The 21,515-nt window shown below is 40.6% G+C and overlaps 1 protein-coding gene across 2 annotated transcripts in view; it reads left to right on the forward strand.

The window, feature by feature from the left end:
- Positions 1–685: 685 nt before the first annotated feature.
- Positions 686–21,515, forward strand: part of CHPT1 (choline phosphotransferase 1) — a 30,803-nt gene continuing 9,973 nt past the window's right edge. Inside the window, exons 1-4 of one of the 2 annotated variants that reach the window (XR_747280.2) lie at positions 686–1,285; positions 15,918–16,065; positions 16,338–16,479; positions 18,535–18,619. Coding sequence is in view for 1 of the 2 variants with exons in the window: in XM_010357191.2 (XP_010355493.1) it covers positions 1,013–1,285; positions 15,918–16,065; positions 16,338–16,479; positions 18,535–18,619 (648 nt within the window). In the remaining variant the exon portion in view is untranslated. The remainder of the gene's footprint in view (positions 1,286–15,917; positions 16,066–16,337; positions 16,480–18,534; positions 18,620–21,515) is intronic. The other variant, XM_010357191.2, reaches the window with a different exon arrangement.

Consider the following 21,515-nt stretch of genomic DNA (forward strand, 5'->3'; position numbering starts at 1 on the left):
ATGAAGTGAAGAGCAAAGCAAGAGACAGGCCTGTCTCAGGTTGTGCAACAGAACATGTTTATGACAGATGTCCCCTGTCCAAGTGAGCGCACTGTGAGATAAGGGACCGGTGACCTACCAATGCGTATGGCAAGCCAGCCTGTTCCCCCGTGCAGGGGGAGGACACTCCTGGGTTCCTGACCTCTATTCCAGGGAAGAGTATGTGTAAAAATATCCACCCTTGTTGGTATCAAATGCGCTGAAGAATATAGGTATTGGGATTTCAGCCACTGGGTCTCCTTGTTAGTGTTTCTCAGCCTTTTCAGTTTCAAAACCTTGGTCTCTGAACCCGCAGTGAGGGGTCTCTAGGGCAAATACATGGCAGGGCCGCCTTCCTCCGTGCAGAAAGGGAGAATCGTGCTTATGTGTTTTACGAAGCGGGACAGATGGGGTCGTCACCCCGGTGACCCGAGACCTGCAGAACTGTGTTCTCACACGAAAAAACCCAGGCTCTGCGGGCAGCGCGGTCCTGCAGCGGTTGACACTGGGCGACAGGAGTCGTGTTCCCACCCCTAGGAGAGAAACCGGCTAGGTCGCGGTGCAGCCCGCGAGGAGACGACCTCAGGGCGTAATCCGACGCCGTGGGTTAAGAAATCAGACCTCAGGCGCAGTGCAGCCGGCCCCTGGGGAGTCAGGGACCTGGATCGCCAATAACAGGCTGCCGTTGGCGGGCGCCGAGGGTGACCCGCGAGCGCCGCGACCGCCTCCCCGCCCCTAGCCGGACCCCTCCGCCCCGCCCCCAGCCAGACCCCTCCCCGAGGCCCGGCCCCACCCGCGGCCCCACCGCTTCGGGGCTGGGGCCCCGGGACCCGGGCAGCCCGGCTTGACCTCGACCTCCGCCGTGCGGGCCCGACCGGTGAGTCCAGCCCGGCAGGCGCAGGCCCTGGCCGCCAGCCCCTCCCTCCGCCTCTCCCTGCCCCCAATACCAGGCGCGGGCTGCGCTCGGTGGCTGCGGCGGGGCCCGCAGGCGGCCATGGCGGCAGGCACCGGGGCCAGGCCCGCGCCGCGCTGGCTGAGGGCGCTGAGCGAGCCGCTGAGCGCGGCGCAGCTGCGGCGACTGGAGGAGCACCGCTACAGCGCGGCGGGTGTCTCGCTGCTGGAGCCGCCGCTGCAGCTCTACTGGACCTGGCTGCTCCAGTGGATCCCACTCTGGATGGCCCCTAACTCCATCACCCTGCTCGGGCTCGCTGTCAACGTGGTCACCACGCTCGTGCTCATCTCCTACTGTCCCACGGCCACCGAGGAGGTAGGGCTGGCCGCTCGCCCGAGCCTGGCCCCAGATGCGCTGCGGGCGGGTCGCTGGAAGCGCAGGGGAAAGGGCAGACCCACGCGCGGCTGAGCCTCTCCCGGGTCCCGGAGGGGCTGACTGGCCTCTGTCCCGGGCGGGTCCCATCCCGGGCCGCCTGGAGACTGTCACGCCACTATCCCAGTCCCGTGACCATCCTGAGCCTTCCCTGGGCAGCGGAGGGGCTGTTAAGGTCACTGCCCCCGGGCCTATGTTCCGCAGATCCTCCCTGCGGCCGCGGACCGGCCGGAGGGCGCCTGCCCAGCCGCTATCCCTTGGGCGCCAACCTGTGGGATGGACCCGCGTTCGGGTGCTTTGCACACTAGGGGCTGAACACCCCCATCTCCGTCCTGCCTGGCACAGGAACTTGTGCCAAGCCCGAGACGCTCTTTGAAACTTTCATAACTGTTCGTTTCTGGAAGGTTGAGCTAGTGATCTTGAAATGACTGGTAACGCTGATCAAAGATAAGTTAAGAGGTAACTTCCTCTTTGCTTCATCGACTTTTTCAAGAAAAACAAACTGGAATATTATCAAGGCAAAATTTTTTTTTGTCATCACAACCTAGGGATTAAAAAAGCCCAACATTTTATCAGCAATAATTACATTTGACCTTTGTCCAAAATAAGGAGTAAATTTAGGCTTTGGATAGCTGTTCATCAGAAGCACACTTTGGGTTGAGTGTGGAGAGATGGGGGCAGAGTGGAGTTCACTCCCATGTATAGTTTATACTACGTGGGATAAATCTTACATTGCACATTCTATGACATTACTTTCTATTATCTGCTCCAAATAGTGAAGTCCCTTTATAATAATTTGAGTGTAGGCCTTGTGGAGGACTCATGGGGGTTGAGGTTGGATTAACAGAAATACAGTGGAAATATTTCATGCCCTCCATGCATGCATCCATTTTGTTGTTGTTTTTCAGACAGGGTTTTACTCTGTCACCCAGGCTGGAGTGCCGTGGCTCGATCTCAGCTCACCGCAACCTCCGCCTTCAGGGTTCAAGCCATTCTTCTGCCTCAGTCTTCCAAGTAGCTGGGATTACAGGCGCGCGCCACCATGGCCGACTAACTTTTGTATTTTTAGTAGATACGGGGTTTCACCATGTTGGCCAGGCTCATGCATCCTTTAAAAACAAAAATTTGATTGAACCTACATTTTGAAATATCTTGTCAATTGATCGATATGCTTATTATGTATTTCTTTTCTTTTTCTTTCTTTCTTTTGAGACAGAGTCTCGCTCTGTCACCCAGGCTGGAGAGCAGTGTGGTGATCTCAGCTCACTGCAACCTCTGCCTCCCGGGTTCAAGCGATTCCCTTGCCTCAGCCTCCTGAGTAGCTGGGACTACAGGCGCCTGCCACCATGGCCGGCTAATTTTTGTATTTTTAGTAGAGATGGGGTTTCACCATGTTGGCCAGGCTGGCCTCGAACCCCTGACCTCAAGTGATCCGCCTTCTTTGGCCTCCCAAAGTGCTGGGATTACAGGAGTGGTGAGCCACTGTGCCAGGCTTATTATATATTTATTAATAGACATTCCCATTGTCATTTGCCATTGCTATTCATTTACATATTACATATGAAAAGGTAAACTGCTTTAGTTTTTGGTTGTTTTGCTGCCTGTTTCTAGAATTTACCAGAGGGAGTGTATTAGAATGAAAGGATTGCTGGGTTGGAAGTGGAGGTCTCGGTTTCTAACTGACTTTTCCACCACAGACCTGCTGGGTCTGTGTTCCCACATATAAAATAGAAAATAATGCCTGCCAAAACAACTTGATAAGGATGCAGTGAGGACCAAATGAGATATATGCAGATAAATGTAAAAGATTGTGATGTGCCTAACAAATTAAAAATATTACTCAACACATTAAAAATATTACTGTTATTAGACCACATCCTGAAAACACATAATGAAATTTAGTTTTGATTGGGTCCAGATTTAGCTAACAGCATTTGGATGTTTCTGATATTGGCCAGTTAAGTTGTGGACGCTTCAATGTTATTATAAATTTTTTTTTTTTTTTTTTTTTTTTTTTTTTGAGACGGAGTCTCGCTCTGTCGCCCGGGCTGGAGTGCAGTGGCGCGATCTCGGCTCACTGCAAGCTCCGCCTCCCGGGTTCACGCCATTCTCCTGCCTCAGCCTCCTGAGTAGCTGGGACTACAGGCGCCCGCCACCGCGCCCGGCTAATTTTTTGTATTTTTAGTAGAGACGGGGTTTCACCATGGTCTCGATCTCCTGACCTTGTGATCCGCCCGTCTCGGCCTCCCAAAGTGCTGGGATTACAGGCGTGAGCCACCGCGCCCGGCCTATTATTAATTTAAGAAGCATTTGTTGAACACTTAGAAAGAGCAGGGCATACAAAAAAAGTCAAGACCTTCTGCTTAGGGAGGTAAATGGAGGCCTGATGGAAGAGGTACATTTATGATTAATTAGTTTTTAGGATCAGCCTCATGTGAAAAAAAAAGGGTGGAGGGTGGGGATTGGAGGCATTTAAAAATAAAGTGCAAAATCAAATGGCCCCAAAAGGGAAAATTAGAGTTAAAAACAAGAGTTTCTGAAATGTATGTCATTAGAACCTGCATATGCTTCTGAGTGACTGATGCAGGGAGGGGATATGCCATTACAGGATCCACATTGTTTGTTTGGTGAAAGCCCAGCAATAGTGTGAAGAGCATAGCAGTTTCTGGCTATTTTCCCTTAAGGTCATAGAACTAGCAAATGACTGGATCAGGTAGGATTCAGATCTAAGTTGGTATGACTTCAAAAATAAAAAGATCTTATGTTTTATATAATACAAATATGTAAAGTGCTTTTACATCCATGGTTGCATTTGTGTCTTGTATCAGCCAAAGAGGTTGGCAAGTTTTCCGCGCCCTGCAATGGCCTTCCTACCACCTCAATATTTCTTCTGTCCATCTATCTTAAAGTAACAGTAGTATATGTTTTCATAAGAGGAAATTGTAGCCCAGAGATGTTAAGTGACTTTCACCTGGCTTGAGACTTGTTTTCTGATTCTCAGACTTAAGAATTCTTAGTGCTTTTTCAGACTTGACAGATTGCTTTCAGAAAGGGTCAGAAAAAACACATAAGTTTTTTGGATTTAGATGCTTGGCCTTATCTATTCATATAGGCTTTAATACTGAGTGCATTAATAATAACATTTGATATGTTTTTAACTACAATGCTAATTTCTAGAACATGACTGGGGATAAAGGAAAACTAATAGAAAGAAAGTTGTGATTAATATTTAGCTTCTGCAAACTGCTTTTCAAGCCATCATTTCCTTTAAGGAACTTTCTACTCCAGCCAAATTGAACTTCTTACTATAGCAAGGATTTTTCTCCTTCATATCCCTCTCTTTTCCCCTTCCTCTTCCTTTCTTCTGTACCAGTTATCCAACTATGTACCCATCTTTCAATACCCAATTCTAACACTATATCCTAATGAAAGTTATCTTCCTTTTCCTAAGTCAAATCTACCACTCTGAATTCCCACGATAATGACAATAATAACTTTTACCGGGTATTTACTGTGTATCAGAGATGACTTTAAGTCACTTTTATCCTATTATCTCATTGAATCCTCTCACAACCTTATGAATAAGGTGCTACTAATATCCTCATTTTATAGATGAGAAACTGAAGGAAAATTAACCTCTTCTAGAGTCACATACATTTAAGTGGGGGCCAGGATTCCAAGCCAGAAGCTATGCTTCCTTTGTAGGGCTTTATAGCTCTCCTGTGGATCTTCACCATTTTATTTTGGTTATCTGTGTCCTTATTGAGCAGGACAACCTACTGGATTTTAAGTTCAGACAGCAATTGCTCATTCATTTGTATAATCTCTATAGCACAGTGCTTTATATCAAACAGATGCTTATAATTTTGCATCAAACAGATGCATGAATGAAATAACACAATGTAATGTCAAGAGATGATGTTTTTCAATCCTTATTCAGTTTTAGCTGTTCTTGGGTTAAATACCTAGCAATTGTTTGGCCTTGGTAGTTTTAAGTAGAGTAAGCAAGTGTTAGGGCGAATGGAGAAAACAAGAACTTTGTCTCCTCACTTTGATGAAGCAGTTCTATTTGAACATCACCCTAAGTAGGTAGTCCCTGGCCCCCATTCCTTGACTACCTAATCTTAAAATAGAATCACAGATTCTTAGAGTTTGGAAGGCCCTTAGAGATTATTTAATGCAATTCCTACATATATATATATATATATATATATATATATATATATATATATATATATGTATATATATATTCCTACCCAGTGATTTGAATCTAGTTCTTCTAGCTCCAGCCTAGTAGCATTCTCTCCTACTAACTCCATGCACTTGTGTTTGACTGGTATAAACTCCTACTCTATTCTCTATTACATATCTGATTAAATGTTTCTGCCCTGTCTTTGTGAGCTGTACATATAAATCCATGTGAGTGTCTTTATTAAGAATATGTTTATAGCAGGAACAAGTGCCTAGCTTAAGGTCAGTTCAAAGGGCATTAATTAATGCATTTCTTGTGTTTATGATGATAAAGAGTTGAACTGAAAAGCAAGTATACCTGAGCATGCCAGAAACACCTTAAGAAATGGTTTATTCTCTGTTTAAATAACTCATATTTTAAACAGAGAATAAACCATTTCTTAAGGTTATCTTTGTACTAAATATTGTCTTTGTATTACATATTGAAGAGTTTTTTTTGGGGGGGGGAATAATAGAAAGAAAAGAAAATAACCTTTAGATTCCTACTCAGACTTTTTTTTTTATAGGTTTGGTTTCTTTGAGATCTAGTATATTTCCTTTTTAATCATTCTTTTACTCCCACTTTTTTTAAACCAGCTCAGTAACTTTTCAAGCATCATTTATTAAGGCAGGACTCTTGTAAGGGCGTGACCTCTCTCATTAAAACAAAATGTAAACTCCAAATTTCCAGGAGATAGAAGCAGGGAGGGACTTAGGGTGAGGCAAGCCAGGTCTCAAAATTTAAGGAGGCCTTTGCAGGACCGTGAGAATGAATGTCTCCTTAACTTCTGCAGCCATGGTGTCTCCTTGCCTCACCCTTAGTCCCCTGCCTTCTAGAATGAGACTCTTCAGATAATGTGGAGGTAGCTTCCCTTGATTCCTATTGCTTCACTATACTTAATTCCTAAAGAATAAAATTGTTTCTCCTTTCAAATTCTGGTTCAAGTGTGGATAAAACATGGCATTGTGGTATTTAGAAGAAGCTTTAAATTTTCCCCCTGGTGCATTTGATTGGGGTATAAGGCTACAACCAGACCACTTGAGTTTTGTGAAGTTCAAGAACAGAACAGAAGCTACCCAGTACAATTGATGTGGATAATACATTTGGCCTCAGGGCAATTCTCTTCACACCCCTCGCTCTTTTTGTTCTCCTTAGCACAGTGACAGGCTGGCATTTTCAGCAAGAACCCTAGTAAGTATTAAAGAAGAAAGAAAATCAAAATGATTCACACTAAATATAAAAATAAAGGCCACCTTTCAAAGTATAGATTTCTCAGGTCGTGAGAAAACCCCGTTGGCCCTGAAGTGCTGGTTTAACTGCATTTATGTGCGATGTCTGTCTGGTTTCCTTTGCTGCAGCTTATAACCTGCCTAATTTCCTAAAAATGGATGTGCTCTTCTCAAATGCTGGTTCTTAAACTGAGCCAAGACCAAAGGTCTGGGTCAAAACCAGTAAGTCCCTAGGGCCTTCCTGATTGGCTTGGCAGAGAATGATCTTACCTTTTCTGACCACCAAGGCTCCTCTGGAGCCTCCCCAGGTCTCAGGTGGGAACCCTCCCTCTGTAAACAAGGAAGCGCTCTGCCCATCACAGGCTCCCGGTAAACAATGTCATAACCACATCTTAGGCACTTACTGGGTTAGAGCAGTTGCAGGAATGGAGCAACCAGTTATTTCTACTTCTTATGTCTTCCAGAGTCAGGTTAGCAGTCTATTAGAAACTCCATACATTCTCTTTTAAAAATCATAGAATCTCCTGTGACCCTTGGAATAATGAAATGAAAAAAAAAAAAAAAATCTTAAGAGTCTGGGTAGAAAGTCTACCTTTAACAGCATACTAGCATTACATTTTTTTCACATATGCACAATGTGTCTTCTAATTTCCTTTCTTCCTACCTCTTAGAAATGCAGTTTCTATATTCATGAAGAAAGAAGTCAATCAATATTTGGATAATTGAAATCTTCTTGTTACCAGCTGACCTAATGGTTATTGGTTATCTAATTCTCTTCTGCATAGATGTCAATTCATCCAAGGCCATTTCAAGCAAAGAGTTGTTTTTTTTGTTTGTTTGTTTTCAGTATAAAAATTTACATAATGAACATAGTATAGTTCCAATATTTCCTAGTTTGGGAAGATTTTTGCTTTTATATATTATCTATACTCAACTTTTATTTACTATTTTTCTTTACGTCAGCTTTAAATCAACTCTCTTTTACAAACTTAGACTCTTACTCTGACTTAGTATTGATAAAATCATAGATATGGTATGCTATTTTTCTTTTTTTTGAGATGGAGTTTTGCTGTTGTTGCCCAGGCTGGAGTGCAATGGTACAATCTTGGCTCACTGCTACCTCTGCCTCCTGGCTTCAAGTGATTCTCCTGCCTCAGCCTCCCAAGCAGCTGGGATTACAGGTGTGTGCCACCATGCCTGGCTAATTTTGTGTTTTTAGTAGAGATGGGGTTTGACTATATTGGTCAGGCTAGGCTCTAACTCCTGGCCTCAGGTGATCCAACCACCTCAGCCTCCCAAAGTGCTGGGATTACAGTCATGAGCCATCACACCTGGCCCTATTTTTCAAAATACATTAAATTTTCTCAAAATATATTAAAATAAATATAAATATTAAGATGAAAAGTTTACCTACAGATCACCTAAAATTATCTGATGGAGTATCAGTAATAACAGTAACAGTAACAAATACTGAGCTCCTTCCATATGCCCAGCACTTTTATAAACATTTTACATGTGATAAGTCATTTAATTTTCACAATGAGAGAGGAGCAATGATTATTACCATTTTCAAATGGAGAGACTAAGGCACTGTAAAGTAATTCATCCAACTCATTTAGCCAGTAAGTAGTAGAGCAAATGTGGGTGCAAGTAGAATCTAGAGTCTATGCCCCTAACCACTCTGCAAGAAAAACCTGGGGCATGTATTCTTCCCATTGCTTTTTTGTTTTGTTTGTTTGTTTTTGAGATAGGGTCTCACTTGACTCACTGCAACCTTGGCCTACTAGCCTCAAGTGAACCTCCCATCCCAGCCTCCCGAGTAGCTGGGATTACAGGCGTGTACCCCCTTGCCCAGCTAATTTTTGTATTTTTAGTAGAGACGGGGTTTCACTATGTTGGCCAGCCTGATCTTGAACTCCTGGCCTCAAGTGATCTGCCTGCCTCAGCCTTCCAAAGTGGTGGGATTACAGGTGTGAGCTACCACACCCAGCCTGATTTTCATCATCTATGTATTTAGCTCCTATAGAAGATTTTTTAAAATAGAATACGTGGCCAGGCACAGTGGCTCATGCCTGTAATCCCAGCACTTTGGGAGGCTTAGGTGGGTGGATCACGAGGTCCGGAGTTTGAGACCAGCCTGACCAACTGGTGAAACACTGTCTCTACTAAAAACACAAAAACTAGCTAGGTATGGTGGTGCACACCTGTAATCCTAGCTACTCAGGAGGCTGAGGCAGGAGAATCACTTGAACCTGGGAGGCGGAGGTTGCAGTGAGCCAAGATTGCACCACTGCACTCCAGCTTGGGTGACAGAGCGAGACTCTGTCTCAGAAAGAAAGAAAGAGAGAAAGAGAGAGAGAGAGAGAGAAAAGATAGAAAAGAGAGAAAGAGAGAAAGGGAGAGAGAAAGAGAGAGGAAGAGAGAGGAAGAGAGGAAGAGAGATAAAGAAAATACGTGTCTCATGCCCATGAGAGGATTACATTCTAATATGAAAGATAGGGCCACATACAAATGAGATCACATCAATCTAGAGCTGAAACATACCTCAGAAACTATCTAGTCTACTATTTTCATTTAGAGAAGACCTAAGAAGATGTTCCAGAAACATCAGTATTTTGAGGCTGTAAGTGAAATTTGTCCAGTGAGCTCAGTGGATCTCAGCATGAGGCTTTCATCAGATGCCAGTGTCATGCTCTTGGGCTTCCCAGGCTCCAGAGCCATGAGCCAAATGAGTCTTTTCTTTCTAAATTACCCAGTGTCTAGTATTCTGTTATAGCAACAGGAAATGGAGTTAGACAACTCTTATTTGAAAAAATGGGAGGCTATAATTATGAAACAATTAATGACTTATATAGAATTACTTCCCTTGGTTAAATTAGATCTTTACTTCCAACTAAAGACGATAATTTCAAAGCTTTGCTTTTTAAATTTTTTCTGCTGCCTGTGAAATCATTTAAAATCAAGGAAACTATACAACCGAAACAGTGCGTTGTTATAAAGCCATGAACATCATCCTTATGTAGTTCCTTATATTTGTATACCTGAGGTACTAACCATCTAATGAGCATGTTTTGTACAACAGAAGGCCTATATATTTGCGAAGACTGCTTTAACCCTGAAAAATATTTGTAGAAGGTGTATTTTTAAGGGAGTAGGTAGGAATGGAATGATTGGAGATAGGTAGGTTTGTTTCCTTTGATTTCTCCCTTACTCCACTCTCCCTAGTTGGAGTAAGAGGTATATCAGGCAGTCCTTGAAGGAGGGAGCACATGAGTGCTTTGCTGAATTGGGTGAGAAGAGTGTTTAGAAAGGAAAAAGCCATGAAATAGTATGAAGTCATAAATAAACAAGAGGACTTTGTGGGTGGAATGGAGCTGGAGTATGAAGGTGGGTGATTGAGAGTTATGCTGTGAAGAGACTCATTAGTGAATAAAGAGCTTGTGATCATTCTATATCTTTTACTTTTTCTAAGATTAGTTTAGGAGTGGCCAGAAGAGCTACTCCTAAACTCATGTGCTCCTTGATGTGCTCCTAAACTAAGCACGTGAAGGCCCTCCCCTAAATCTCCTGTAATACAAATAGAAAATTATTTTTGCACAAAGACCTTTATTGTCACACTCGGTCCATTAATTGAGGGATATTGGTTAAACATATATTCTGTGCCAGAGTAATGTTCTACAGTACTGGGAATGTAGGCGTGAGTGAGAAAGACACAATCCCTGCCCTCTCTGTGCTTTAATCAGTTCAGCCTTAGAAAATGAAATATCTTAGGTGAGAGGACAAGGAAAAGGGAAGAGTTAATTTTGGAGTTTTGGATTGGGTATGTGGGGGGCACGTGGCATTGATTAGGGAGACAGAGATGAAAGTACTAGTGCTATTTCTCAGTGAGTCACAGCGTTGTGGGCAAGGAAGAAGAGAAGTAGATGCCTCCTCTCTCACTTCAATCTTTCTCCTTCAGTCACTGCGTACTTCTGTCTCTTAATATGGAAATGTTAAGATTCTTATACTTATGGGCCTTTTCCCAGAGAATGCAGAGAGCATCCAGGATTTTGTCAGAGGTGCAGTTCACCTCTGGATGTTTTCTGGAAAAGTAAATCATGTGCGAAATTGAATAAATTGATGGACTATCAGACTTGGTTTGCTTTTTTCCAGTATAAGCTTTGTGTCTTTGAGACTACGGTAGGAGTGTATAACTGCCTGGCTAGGAAGTTAGAAAAAAGTGAGAATATGCAAACTATTTAATAGCTTTCACCTAGGAATGGAGGTGGTGACCAATGGAAAAGAGAAGATAGGTCTGGCTTCTGAGGCCTTGGGAAGATTGGGAAAACTTGGAAAGATTTGGGAAGAATTGGAAAAGGAGTGAATCAAATATTGGCAGATCATTGTGCCTTTCTGGGTTTTAAAGAAAGACTCTTGTGGCTGGCACCATTTTCTGTGGCTCACTGCCACTTGAAACTGTATTGTGTGAGGGGGAAAGTGCTTATGAGCAGGTTTGATGGAATAGGGAGTTTGTGAAGATTTCAGGCGAAGAGTTCCATTCAGTCTGTGTGGCCTGTGGTAGGATAAATCTCATCAAAGGGCAAGTTGTAAGACTCGATCTAGTTCCTGGACCCAGCCTAAGTGCTTGCCTTGATGTAAATTATCACTCCTCCGTATGTTTCACTTTCATCTTTAATAAAAAGAATATGATAATAACTGCCCTATCTTTGTGGATTTCTGTATTAATTGAAATAATACATTAGAAATGCCCTTTGTTAGCTGGGCATGGTGGCTCATGCCTGTAATCCCAGCACTTTGGGAGGCTGAGGCAGGTGGATCACTTGAGGTCAGGAGTTGGAGACCAGCCTGAACAACATGGCGAAACCCCATCTCCACCAAAAATACAAAAATTTAGCTGGGTGTGGTGGCGTGTGCCTGTAATCCCAGCTATTCGGGAGACTGAGGGGGAGGATCACTTGGGCCTGGGAGGCGGAGGTTGCAGTGAGCCAAGATCCTCCACTGTACTCCAGCCTGGGCAACAGAGGGAGACCCTGTCTCAAGAACAAAAAAAAGGAAAGAAAAGAAATGCCCTTTGTTATACTGTTTAAGATCACATTACCTTTGCAATATTATCTCTTGTAAATTACCTGTTCCAGGAACATGGATCTAGTCACTGACTCCAGTAAACCTTTTACTTTCAGCCAGAAACTTTGGTTTCTGCCTAGACTTCCTCTCTTCCCTGTTTAAATTCCCAGTCTCTCCCTATTTAAACGCCTCTAGTATCCTAATGAAGTATTTTTAAACTGTTGAACAGTCTTTATTTCCCTTTTCTAAATGAAGAGCGTGATATAATTTGGGGCAGAGTCACCACCATGTGGTGTAAGGGTTAATCAAATTTATTTCAGTATGAAGTTCTGTTAATACCTGACCATTAGACCTGCCTGCAGCTAGTTTCTCAGATCAGAGGTCGGAATTAAGTTTTAAATGTTGACTTTTAGAGTTCTCCTTGAGAAGCTCCAGATTTTCAGTATAAAGAGTTACATAGAGAAATGGAAGATCCCTCTGACATTTTGTCATTACAGAAATTTTGATAACTTCAACTTCCAATTTTACATATGTTTGACGTGTAACTTTGCTTTTCTTTGATCATCAAAATTAAAAACAATTTCTCATAGTAGAAAAAATGGGTAAGAATTTGCTAGTTTGATATGGTCAACTAATTTTTGACAGGGCACCAAGAGGACACAATGGGGAAAGGATAGTCTGTTCAATAAATGATGCTGGGAAAATGATTTCCATAGGCCAAAAGAATGAAATTGGACCTTGTGTTACACTGTATACAAAAATAAACACAAAATGATAAAATACCTAAATATAAGAACACAAACTATAAAACCATACCCAAAGGAAATGAAATCACCACCTTAAAAAGATATTTGCACTCCCATGATTGCTGTGATATTATTCACAATAGCCAAAATACAGAAACAGCCTAAGTGTCTGTTAACCTATGAATGGAAAAAGAAACTGTAGTATACACAATGGAATATTATTGAGCCTTAAAGAACAAAATCTTGCCATTTACCACAACATGGATGAGCCTGGGAGACATTATGCTAAGTGAAATAAGCCAGACACAGAAAGAGAAATATTGTGTGATCTTAATCTCACTTATATACAGAATCTGAAAAAAAAAAAAAATTCAGAGATAGAGAAAGAAACTGGTTATCAAGAGCAGAGGGGCATAAAGGGGAGGAAATGGGAAGAAGCAGGTCAAAGGAAACAACATTACAGCTTTAGAAGATGAGCAAGGGTGGCTCAAGCCTGTAATCCCAGCACTTTGGGAGGCTGAGACGGGTGGATCACGAGGTCAGGAGATCGAGACCATCCTGGCTAACACGGTGAAACCCCGTCTCTACTAAAAAAATACAAAAAACTAGCCGGGCGAGGTGGCGGGCGCCTGTAGTCCCAGCTACTCAGGAGGCTGAGGCAGGAGAATGGCCTAAACCCGGGAGGCGGAGCTTGCAGTGAGCTGAGTTTCCGGCCACTGCACTCCAGCCTGGGCGACAGAGCGAGACTCCGTCTCAAAAAAAAAAAAAAGAAGATGAGCAGGTCTAGAGATCTGATGTACAACCTGAGGGGTATAGGTTAAAAAAAAAAAATTGAACTGTAAAATGAATAGATTTTAGCTGCTCTTGCCACAAAAACAAAAACATGGGTAACTATGTGAGATTATGGATATGTTAATTTGCTTCAGTTTAGTACCGTTTCCATCTATCTATATATCCCATAACATCATATTGTATACATAATAAAATTTATCTTTAAAAAAGAATTGACTAGTTGAAAAGAATTTACTAGGTTAACAGAATTGTTCTCTGCAAGACACTTTGGGATTCTTTCGAAAGATTCTAGGTGGGATGTGTTGTTTTTCATTTTTGTACTGTCATGATGACTGCTCAGTTTTCTGTTTGCCCTTTCTTAAATTGTTTCATAGTTTCCAATATAAACTTTTAAGAACATGCTCATTGGAACTGAATATGATATTTTATTTGTTTTATTTTTTGAGACAGGGTCTTGCTGTGTCACCCAGGCTGGAGTGCAGTAGCACTATCACTGCTCACTGCAGCTTCGACTTCCCCACGCTTGGGTGATCCTCCCACCTCAGCCTCCTGAGTAGCTGGGGCTACAAGTGTACGCCACCACACCAGGCTAATTTTTATATCTTTTCTAGAGATGGGGTTCACCGTGTTGCCCAGGCTGGTCTTGAACTCCTGGGTTTAAGCAATACACCCACCTTGGCCTCCCAAAGTGCTAGGATTATAAGTGTGAGCCACCGCACCTGGCCTGTGATTTTCTCCTTATTACTAGTTTTCATTGGTTTGATTATAATGTGCCTTGATGGGTTTTTAAAAAACACTTATTCTGTTTGGGGTTTGTTGAGCTTCTTGGACATGTGGGTGTATAGATTTCATCAACTTTAGACATTTTTCATCCTTTATTTCTTCTTTTATTTTTCATGCCCCATCTGCTCTTTTCTCTTTCTAAGACTCCAGTTACGTATGTGCTAGACTGCTTTCTGTTGTCCCAGCACTCGCTGATGCACAGTTCAATTATTTTTAGTCCTTCTTCTTTCGTCATTTTGGGTAGTTTTCATTGGTAGTCCATTGGTACACGCTCATTGATCTTTTCTTCTGTGGTGTCTAATATGCTATTAATCTCACCCAGTTTATTTTACAATTCAAATATTGTATTTTTCATTTCTAGAGGTTTCACTTGAGTCTTTTCTTCCATTTCTGTTTATAATTTTCCTGTTTTCCTCTACTTTCTTGAACATGTGGAACATATTTATAATAAGTATTTTAATGTCCTCATCTGCTAATTCTATTAACTTCTGTTCATATTGATTCTGATTGTATTCTGATTATACGGATTTTACTCTAGTTGTCAATTATATTCTCCTGCTTCTTTGCATGACTGGTACTTTTTTACTGAATGCCAAACCTTGTGAATTTTACATTTGGGATACTAGATTTTTTCCTCTAAGATGTACTTTGTGCTGACTGTAGTTAAGTTGCCAGGAATTACTTGGATCCTTTTGAGGCTGGATTTTAAGTTTCGTCAGGGCTGTCCAGAGAAGCCTTCAGTCTATGGTTAATTTATGCCTGCTGGTAAGGCAGTACACTTCTGAGAACTTTACCCAATGCCCCAAGTATTAATGAGGCTTTCTGCTTTGCCTGGCGGGAACATGAATGTCCCAGCCTTGTATGAGCTTCGAGAATTATCTGACCTTCTACGTTGCAGTGCTTCCCTCCCTGGCCTTTGTTAGTTTCGTCTCATTCAGGCACAGGTGAGTTCTTAGCCGAAGACTGAAAGAAAGATACCCCCTTCTGTAAGACCTCCACAACTTGTGCTCCTCTCTGTGCAGCTCCATCCACTCAGGCACTCTGCCTCACAAATCCTAACTGCCTTGACCTTCCTGAACTTTGTGTTTCTCTTCAACACAGCAAGAACGCTGGGCTCTGTTCTGGTTATGGGACCTGCACTGTGGCCTGGAAACTGACCCTGGGAAGTTAGCTGGAGCAATCGCAGGGCTTATCTCATTTGTTTCCCTTCTGTCAGGGATCACAAGCCCGCACTGCTTGTAGTGTTTGAAAATTGTTGTTTTGTGTGTGTGTGTGTATATATATATATATGATTGCCTTTCCAGTTATATAAGGTGGGAGAGTAAATCTAGTCCCTGATATTCCATTGTGAATGGAAGCAGAGGTCGGCAGTTGGCCCCTAAAGTCTTTTTTCATAGCAAAAATTTAACTGAGTAATTTCAAACCTGTGGCATAATGCATAGTATTATATTAAAAGAGCCATGGATGTAGGAATCAAGATCAGGGTCCTAACCCTTGCTCAGTTGCTTAACTTTCTGTTTCTCACATTATGGAGTTCTGTGACCCTCTACCTAGATGACTTAAAGCAGCTAATTTCATTTCTCAATTTAATTCTCATCAGTAGAATGAGGGTTAGCAACGTTCTTTATGACACACTGGGGTGCTACAAAGTGTGAAGCCTTAGGTTGAGCTGTTTTCAAAAAGCTTATTATCACTTAACAATCTTTATTTTATTTACTTTTTTTTTATAGGCACCATACTGGACATACCTTTTATGTGCACTGGGACTTTTTATCTACCAGTCACTGGATGCCATTGATGGGAAACAAGCCAGAAGAACAAACTCTTGTTCTCCTTTAGGGGAGCTCTTTGACCATGGTTGTGACTCTCTTTCCACAGGTAAATTAGTGGAGTTTTTTTTTTTTCTTATGATACCTTAAAAATAAAATGAACTGAGTTGATTGAATGGTCAGTTTTTTGGATGGATATACATTTGGGAGCAAATTTATGGAGTTGTTTAAAAAGTATGTCAAGAATTCATTTTGATAAGTGTACTTTATTTTAATGCCACTGATTATTTCCTTAGAACTCTGTATTTCTAAACAGCATAGGGCAATTATTTCATAAATTATTTTTAATTCTTAATGATTCTTAAACTTTGTTTCTTTCAGTATTTATGGCAGTGGGAGCTTCAATTGCCGCTCGCTTAGGAACTCATCCTGACTGGTTGTTTTTCTGCTCTTTTACTGGGATGTTTGTGTTTTATTGCGCTCATTGGCAGACCTATGTTTCAGGCATGTTGAGATTTGGAAAGTAAGTATGTTTTTTAAGTTGTAAATTTAAAAATATAATTGAATTCATTTGCACAATCTGTTATGTCATTCACTGATAATAAGGAGAACAAAGCTTCAATCAGTAATTTAAATTAATTCATTGGAGTACTCATAAATGCTACACCTTTAGTCTTTTAGATATTCTGCATGTTATAAATAGTTACATTATTTGATAATAATTTTATTTTTCTTCTCCCCTTCTCCAACTTAATCACTAGCCCAAGTTTACAACAGAGAGGATTAAAAGAAAATTAAGGGACCCAGATAATATAGAAAAGGGATATGCAGTACTTAAATAAGCATTTGATTCATATAATAAAATAATGCAGTATGGAGTCTAAGGTCCTTTTTTGGTCGAATCTTCATGTGCACAAAAAGGGGACCCCCCCTTGACAACAGTCTCTGAACTGTGGTAGGCAATTGCTGAGACAATGTAAAAGCACCTTGTAAATGCTAGTGCTAAACATTAGATAGTATTATCTGCCTCTGGTGCCTCTTTCTTAGAGACCAGGAAATAGCGCACAAAGCAGGAATGCTATTCTCTGTTCCTCTTTCTCATATAGCTCCCTCTCAGTCTGATCCTTTTAAGAACTTTGTCATTTGCTTATTTTTGGCTTTGGCTTCCCATGTCTACTGATTCTTTTTAGCCCCACTTTATTGCTGAAAAGGAGAAACAGTAGCTCTGAAAAAAATCTCTAATGATAAATGACAGGAAAAGCTCAAAACTATGGGTCATTTAGCAGAGGACAGGCTTCAGGCAGTTGATTCTAAATTATGGAATAATTGTATTTACCACCTATCAAGCACTTACATGTTTCAGGCATTGTACTAAGTGCTTCACAGGCATTATCTTATTTATTCCTTATATTTATCCCGTAAGGTGGGTATTACCTCCATCTAAAGACATTGGGGCATCCAGGCAGAGATGTAAAATATGAAGACAGATATAAAAATCTAGAGCTCAGGAAAAAACGTAGATTGGAGATAAGGATTTAGAAGTCATTAGCATATAGATGGTAGTTTTAAGTATAGATAAAATTGTTCACAGACTATAAAATTTCAGATGAAATTCTGAAAGCATCATTTAAGATATGGATGAAGAGGCAGTCTAGAATGAGCATGAGAAGAGCTCCAGCAAGGTAGAAAAATCAGGAGAGAACATGGAATAGATAAAAACACAGCAGAACTTTTCAAGAAAGAGGGTATGATCAGCATCTTAAATATTGTAAAGAAGTTATGCAAGATAATTAATGAAGTAAACCCCTTAGATTTGTATCCTTTAATTGAAATTGAAAATTGAAGGTCAATTTACCTTAAACAATTTTAGTAGAATAATGGGGCCAAAAGTCAGGCTACAGTGAGTTAGGCAACAAACATGAAGAGAGAAGAAAATTACAAATGTTGACTAATTTTTGGTGAGCCTATTCATTGAGCATAGGAGAGAGAATGACAGCTTCAGGGGAATATAGACTAGAGGGACTGATGCTGGTTGGTTAGTGGCTTTTTGAAAAATGTAAGCATATTTATTAGGGGGAAAATGCCTTTGGAAACTAAAAAAACTACAGTGACGATTAGTACCTCAATAAAGAAGACTATTGGGATTTTCCCTACTTTTTAAGTGAAACTGATCTGGGAGTGTTTAAATTTGCCTTAAATTATATGGTTGTTTTTATTATAATTTTTTCTATGTACACAAGTAGTGGGTAATCGTAAAAAAAGCTTCAGACTTTACAGGAGTACCTAAATTAGAAAATAAAAGTCTTCATAACTTCAGTGATAACTATTAGCAATTTGATATATGGTATACATATATCTTCCCTCTCCTTATACTGTTAACTCTGTGTGAGCACATGTTGTTCTGCAACCTTTTTAACTTAACAGTGTAGTCAGCTGATAATTCAATAATGGAAGTAAAGGTAAAAATAAACTAAGCCTACAGAGATTTTTACATCTTTGCTATTTAATACGTGATTAACCTCCATATTCAGAAATTTTATTTACAAACACCTTATCTATTTTTGTCCTTCCTCTTTAGAGTGGATGTAACTGAAATTCAGATAGCTTTAGTGATTGTCTTTGTATTGTCTGCATTTGGAGGAGCAACAATGTGGGACTATACGGTAAATCTGAATATTTAAATTTATATTTAAGTACTTTTCAAATATTTAGGAAAAAGTATTGCATTGTTAATTTTCTTCAAAAATCCTTGGCATTGTATTTATTTTTTTCTTTTTTTATTGGTGTATTTAATATTTGTTCCATTTCTTAACTTTTTTTCTTCATTTTATAATGTGTATTATCCTATATACCTTACGGCATTTCCTCCTATGTATGAATATGTTGCCACATAGAAGAAAACAACCTCATTTCCCTAATACTAAATAAAACAAAAACAACAACAAAAAACACACATTGGAATAACTTTTTCCAGGGTGAAATAAAATAAATATTTTAAAAATAAGTCCAGTAAAATATTTTACATTTAAAACTTGTCACTCAATATTAGGAAAGTAGTTAATTTGCATTTTTATAATCTACTTTGAGGTGAAGATTCCCATATTAAGGAATGTTTTTATTTTCTGCCTGCTTGGTGACCTCAGTATTTTCATAAAAGTTGGCTCTTAGGAAGCCACTGTCATAAATTGAAGCTTTTTTGCAAAAGAACATTTCTGAAGAAACAATTATCCTGTTACCACAACCTAAGTCCACCATACTGTCTAACTGACTCACACTTTCTGCTCATAGTGTTAAGAATAATAATAAGGATATCAATAGTCAACAACTAACAGTCATTCAATACTTATGTTCCTAAACATTTGCCATCAGTTTTATCTGCCCCTCCGAATAATCCTATGAAAATAGATATGATTATTATTATGCTTTATAAATAAGTCTTAGGGTGATTAAATAATTTGTCCAAGGCCACATGAGAAGTACTGGAGCTTGGAATTAAACAAAACTGATTCCAGACTGTATGTAATCACTAAGCTATATATCTAGTAAAAATAGTAAGTGATACAAGACTAAACATAGTTTTACTACATGATCAGCAGTTGCACCCCTTGTTATTTAACTAAATGATTTGAAAACTTATGTCCACACAAAAACGTGTACACAAATGTTTATAGCAGCTTTATTCATAATTGCCAAAATTTGAAAGCAGGCCGGGCGCGGTGGCTCAAGCCTGTAATCCCAGCACTTTGGGAGGCCTAGACGAGCGGATCACGAGGTCAGCAGATCGAGACCATCCTGGCTAACACGGTGAAACCCCGTCTCTACTAAAAAAATACAAAAAACTAGCCAGGCGAGATGGCAGGCGCCTGTAGTCCCAGCTACTCGGGAGGCTGAGGCAGGAGAATGGCGTGAATCCAGAAGGTGGAGCTTGCAGTGAGCTGAGATCCGGCCACTGCACTCCAGCCCGGGCAACAGAGCGAGACTCCACCTCAAAAAAAAAAAAAAAAAAAAAAAATTTGAAAGCAACTAAGATGTCCTTCATCTTAGTTGGATACACTAATGCCAAAAAGAACTGAGCTATCAAGCCATGAAAAGAAGTTATGCGAGGAACTTATGGAGTTCCAAGAAGTTATGGAGGAACCTTAAATGTTTATTACTAAGAGAAAGAAGCCAATCTGAAAAGGCTGCATATTGTGTGATTCCAACTATATGACATTCTTTAAAAAGGCAAAATTATGGAGACAGTAAAAGGATCAGAAGTTACCATGGGTTGGAGGAGGAAGGGATGAATAGGTGAAGCACAGAGAATTTTTAGGGCAATAAAACTATTTTGTATGATACTAAATGGTGGCTACATGTCATTATACATTTGTCATAGCACATAGAATGTACAATGCCAAGACTGAACTCTCATGTAAACTATGAACTTTGGGTGATAATGATGTGTCAATGTAGGTTCACCAGTTGTAACAAATGTACCACTCTGGTGTAGGATGTTGTTGGCAGAAGGAGTGGCTATATACTTTTCCATTCAAATTTTGTTGCAAACCTAAAACCGCTCTAAAAAAATTAAGTCCATTAAAAACACAGTATGAGGCCAGGAGTTCAAGACCAGCCTGGGCAACTTAGCAAAACCTTGCCTCTATAAAAATTATTTAAAATTTTAGCCAGGCATGGTGGCATACACCTGTAGTCCCAACTACTCAGGAGGCTGAGGCGGGAGGGTCGTTGAACCCAGGAGTTCAAGGCTGCAGTGAGCCGTGATCATGCCACTAACTACACTCCTGCCTGAGTGACACAGCAAGACCCTATCTCTTAAAACAAACAAACAAAAACAACAACAACAACAAAAAAAATTCCCTGTAGCCTTTAGTGTCAGAATTGCCAATTATCATTTGTCAGTAGGCTCCGAAATAGACTTTGGGCGTGTTTTTAAATAGTAGTGGTACATTCCCCAGTACATTCATATTCCCTTTCATCATGTAAGAGTAAATAGAATCAAGGATACACTACTATAGGCCCATACAAGATAACAGAGGGATGCTATGTGTTTTTTATAGTAACTGTTCAGGTTGTACCTGTAAGAAGGTAAATGTACGGGTGGATCACCTGAGGTCGGGAGTTAAAGACCAGCCTGGCCAACATGGCAAAACCCTGTCTCTGCTAAAAATACAAAAATTAGCCAGGTGTGGTGGTGGGCACCTGTAATCCCAGCTACTCGGGAGGCTGAGGCAGGAGAATCACTTGAACCTGGGAGGCAGAGGTTGCAGTGAGCCAAGATCGCGCCATTGTACTCCAGCCCTGGGCGACAGGAGACTCCGTCTCAAAAAAATAAAAAATAAAAAAGAAGGTAAATGTAGACCTAGAAGCAGTTAGACAACTCTAGTTACTAAGTCAGGTGTGGTTGTCTTAAATTTGGAATTGAATCTTAAAATTGTTTCACTCAATGTTTTGGTGATATCATAGGAAGAAAACATACCTGCTTATTCTTACCAACAAGAATACTTACTTTTGATTGAGGTTTTCTAAATTTAATTATTAACCTGTAGTTTCCACAAATTT

The sequence above is a fragment of the Rhinopithecus roxellana genome, chromosome 10 (genome assembly GCF_007565055.1).
Source record: "Rhinopithecus roxellana isolate Shanxi Qingling chromosome 10, ASM756505v1, whole genome shotgun sequence".
Lineage (NCBI taxonomy): Eukaryota > Metazoa > Chordata > Mammalia > Primates > Cercopithecidae > Rhinopithecus > Rhinopithecus roxellana.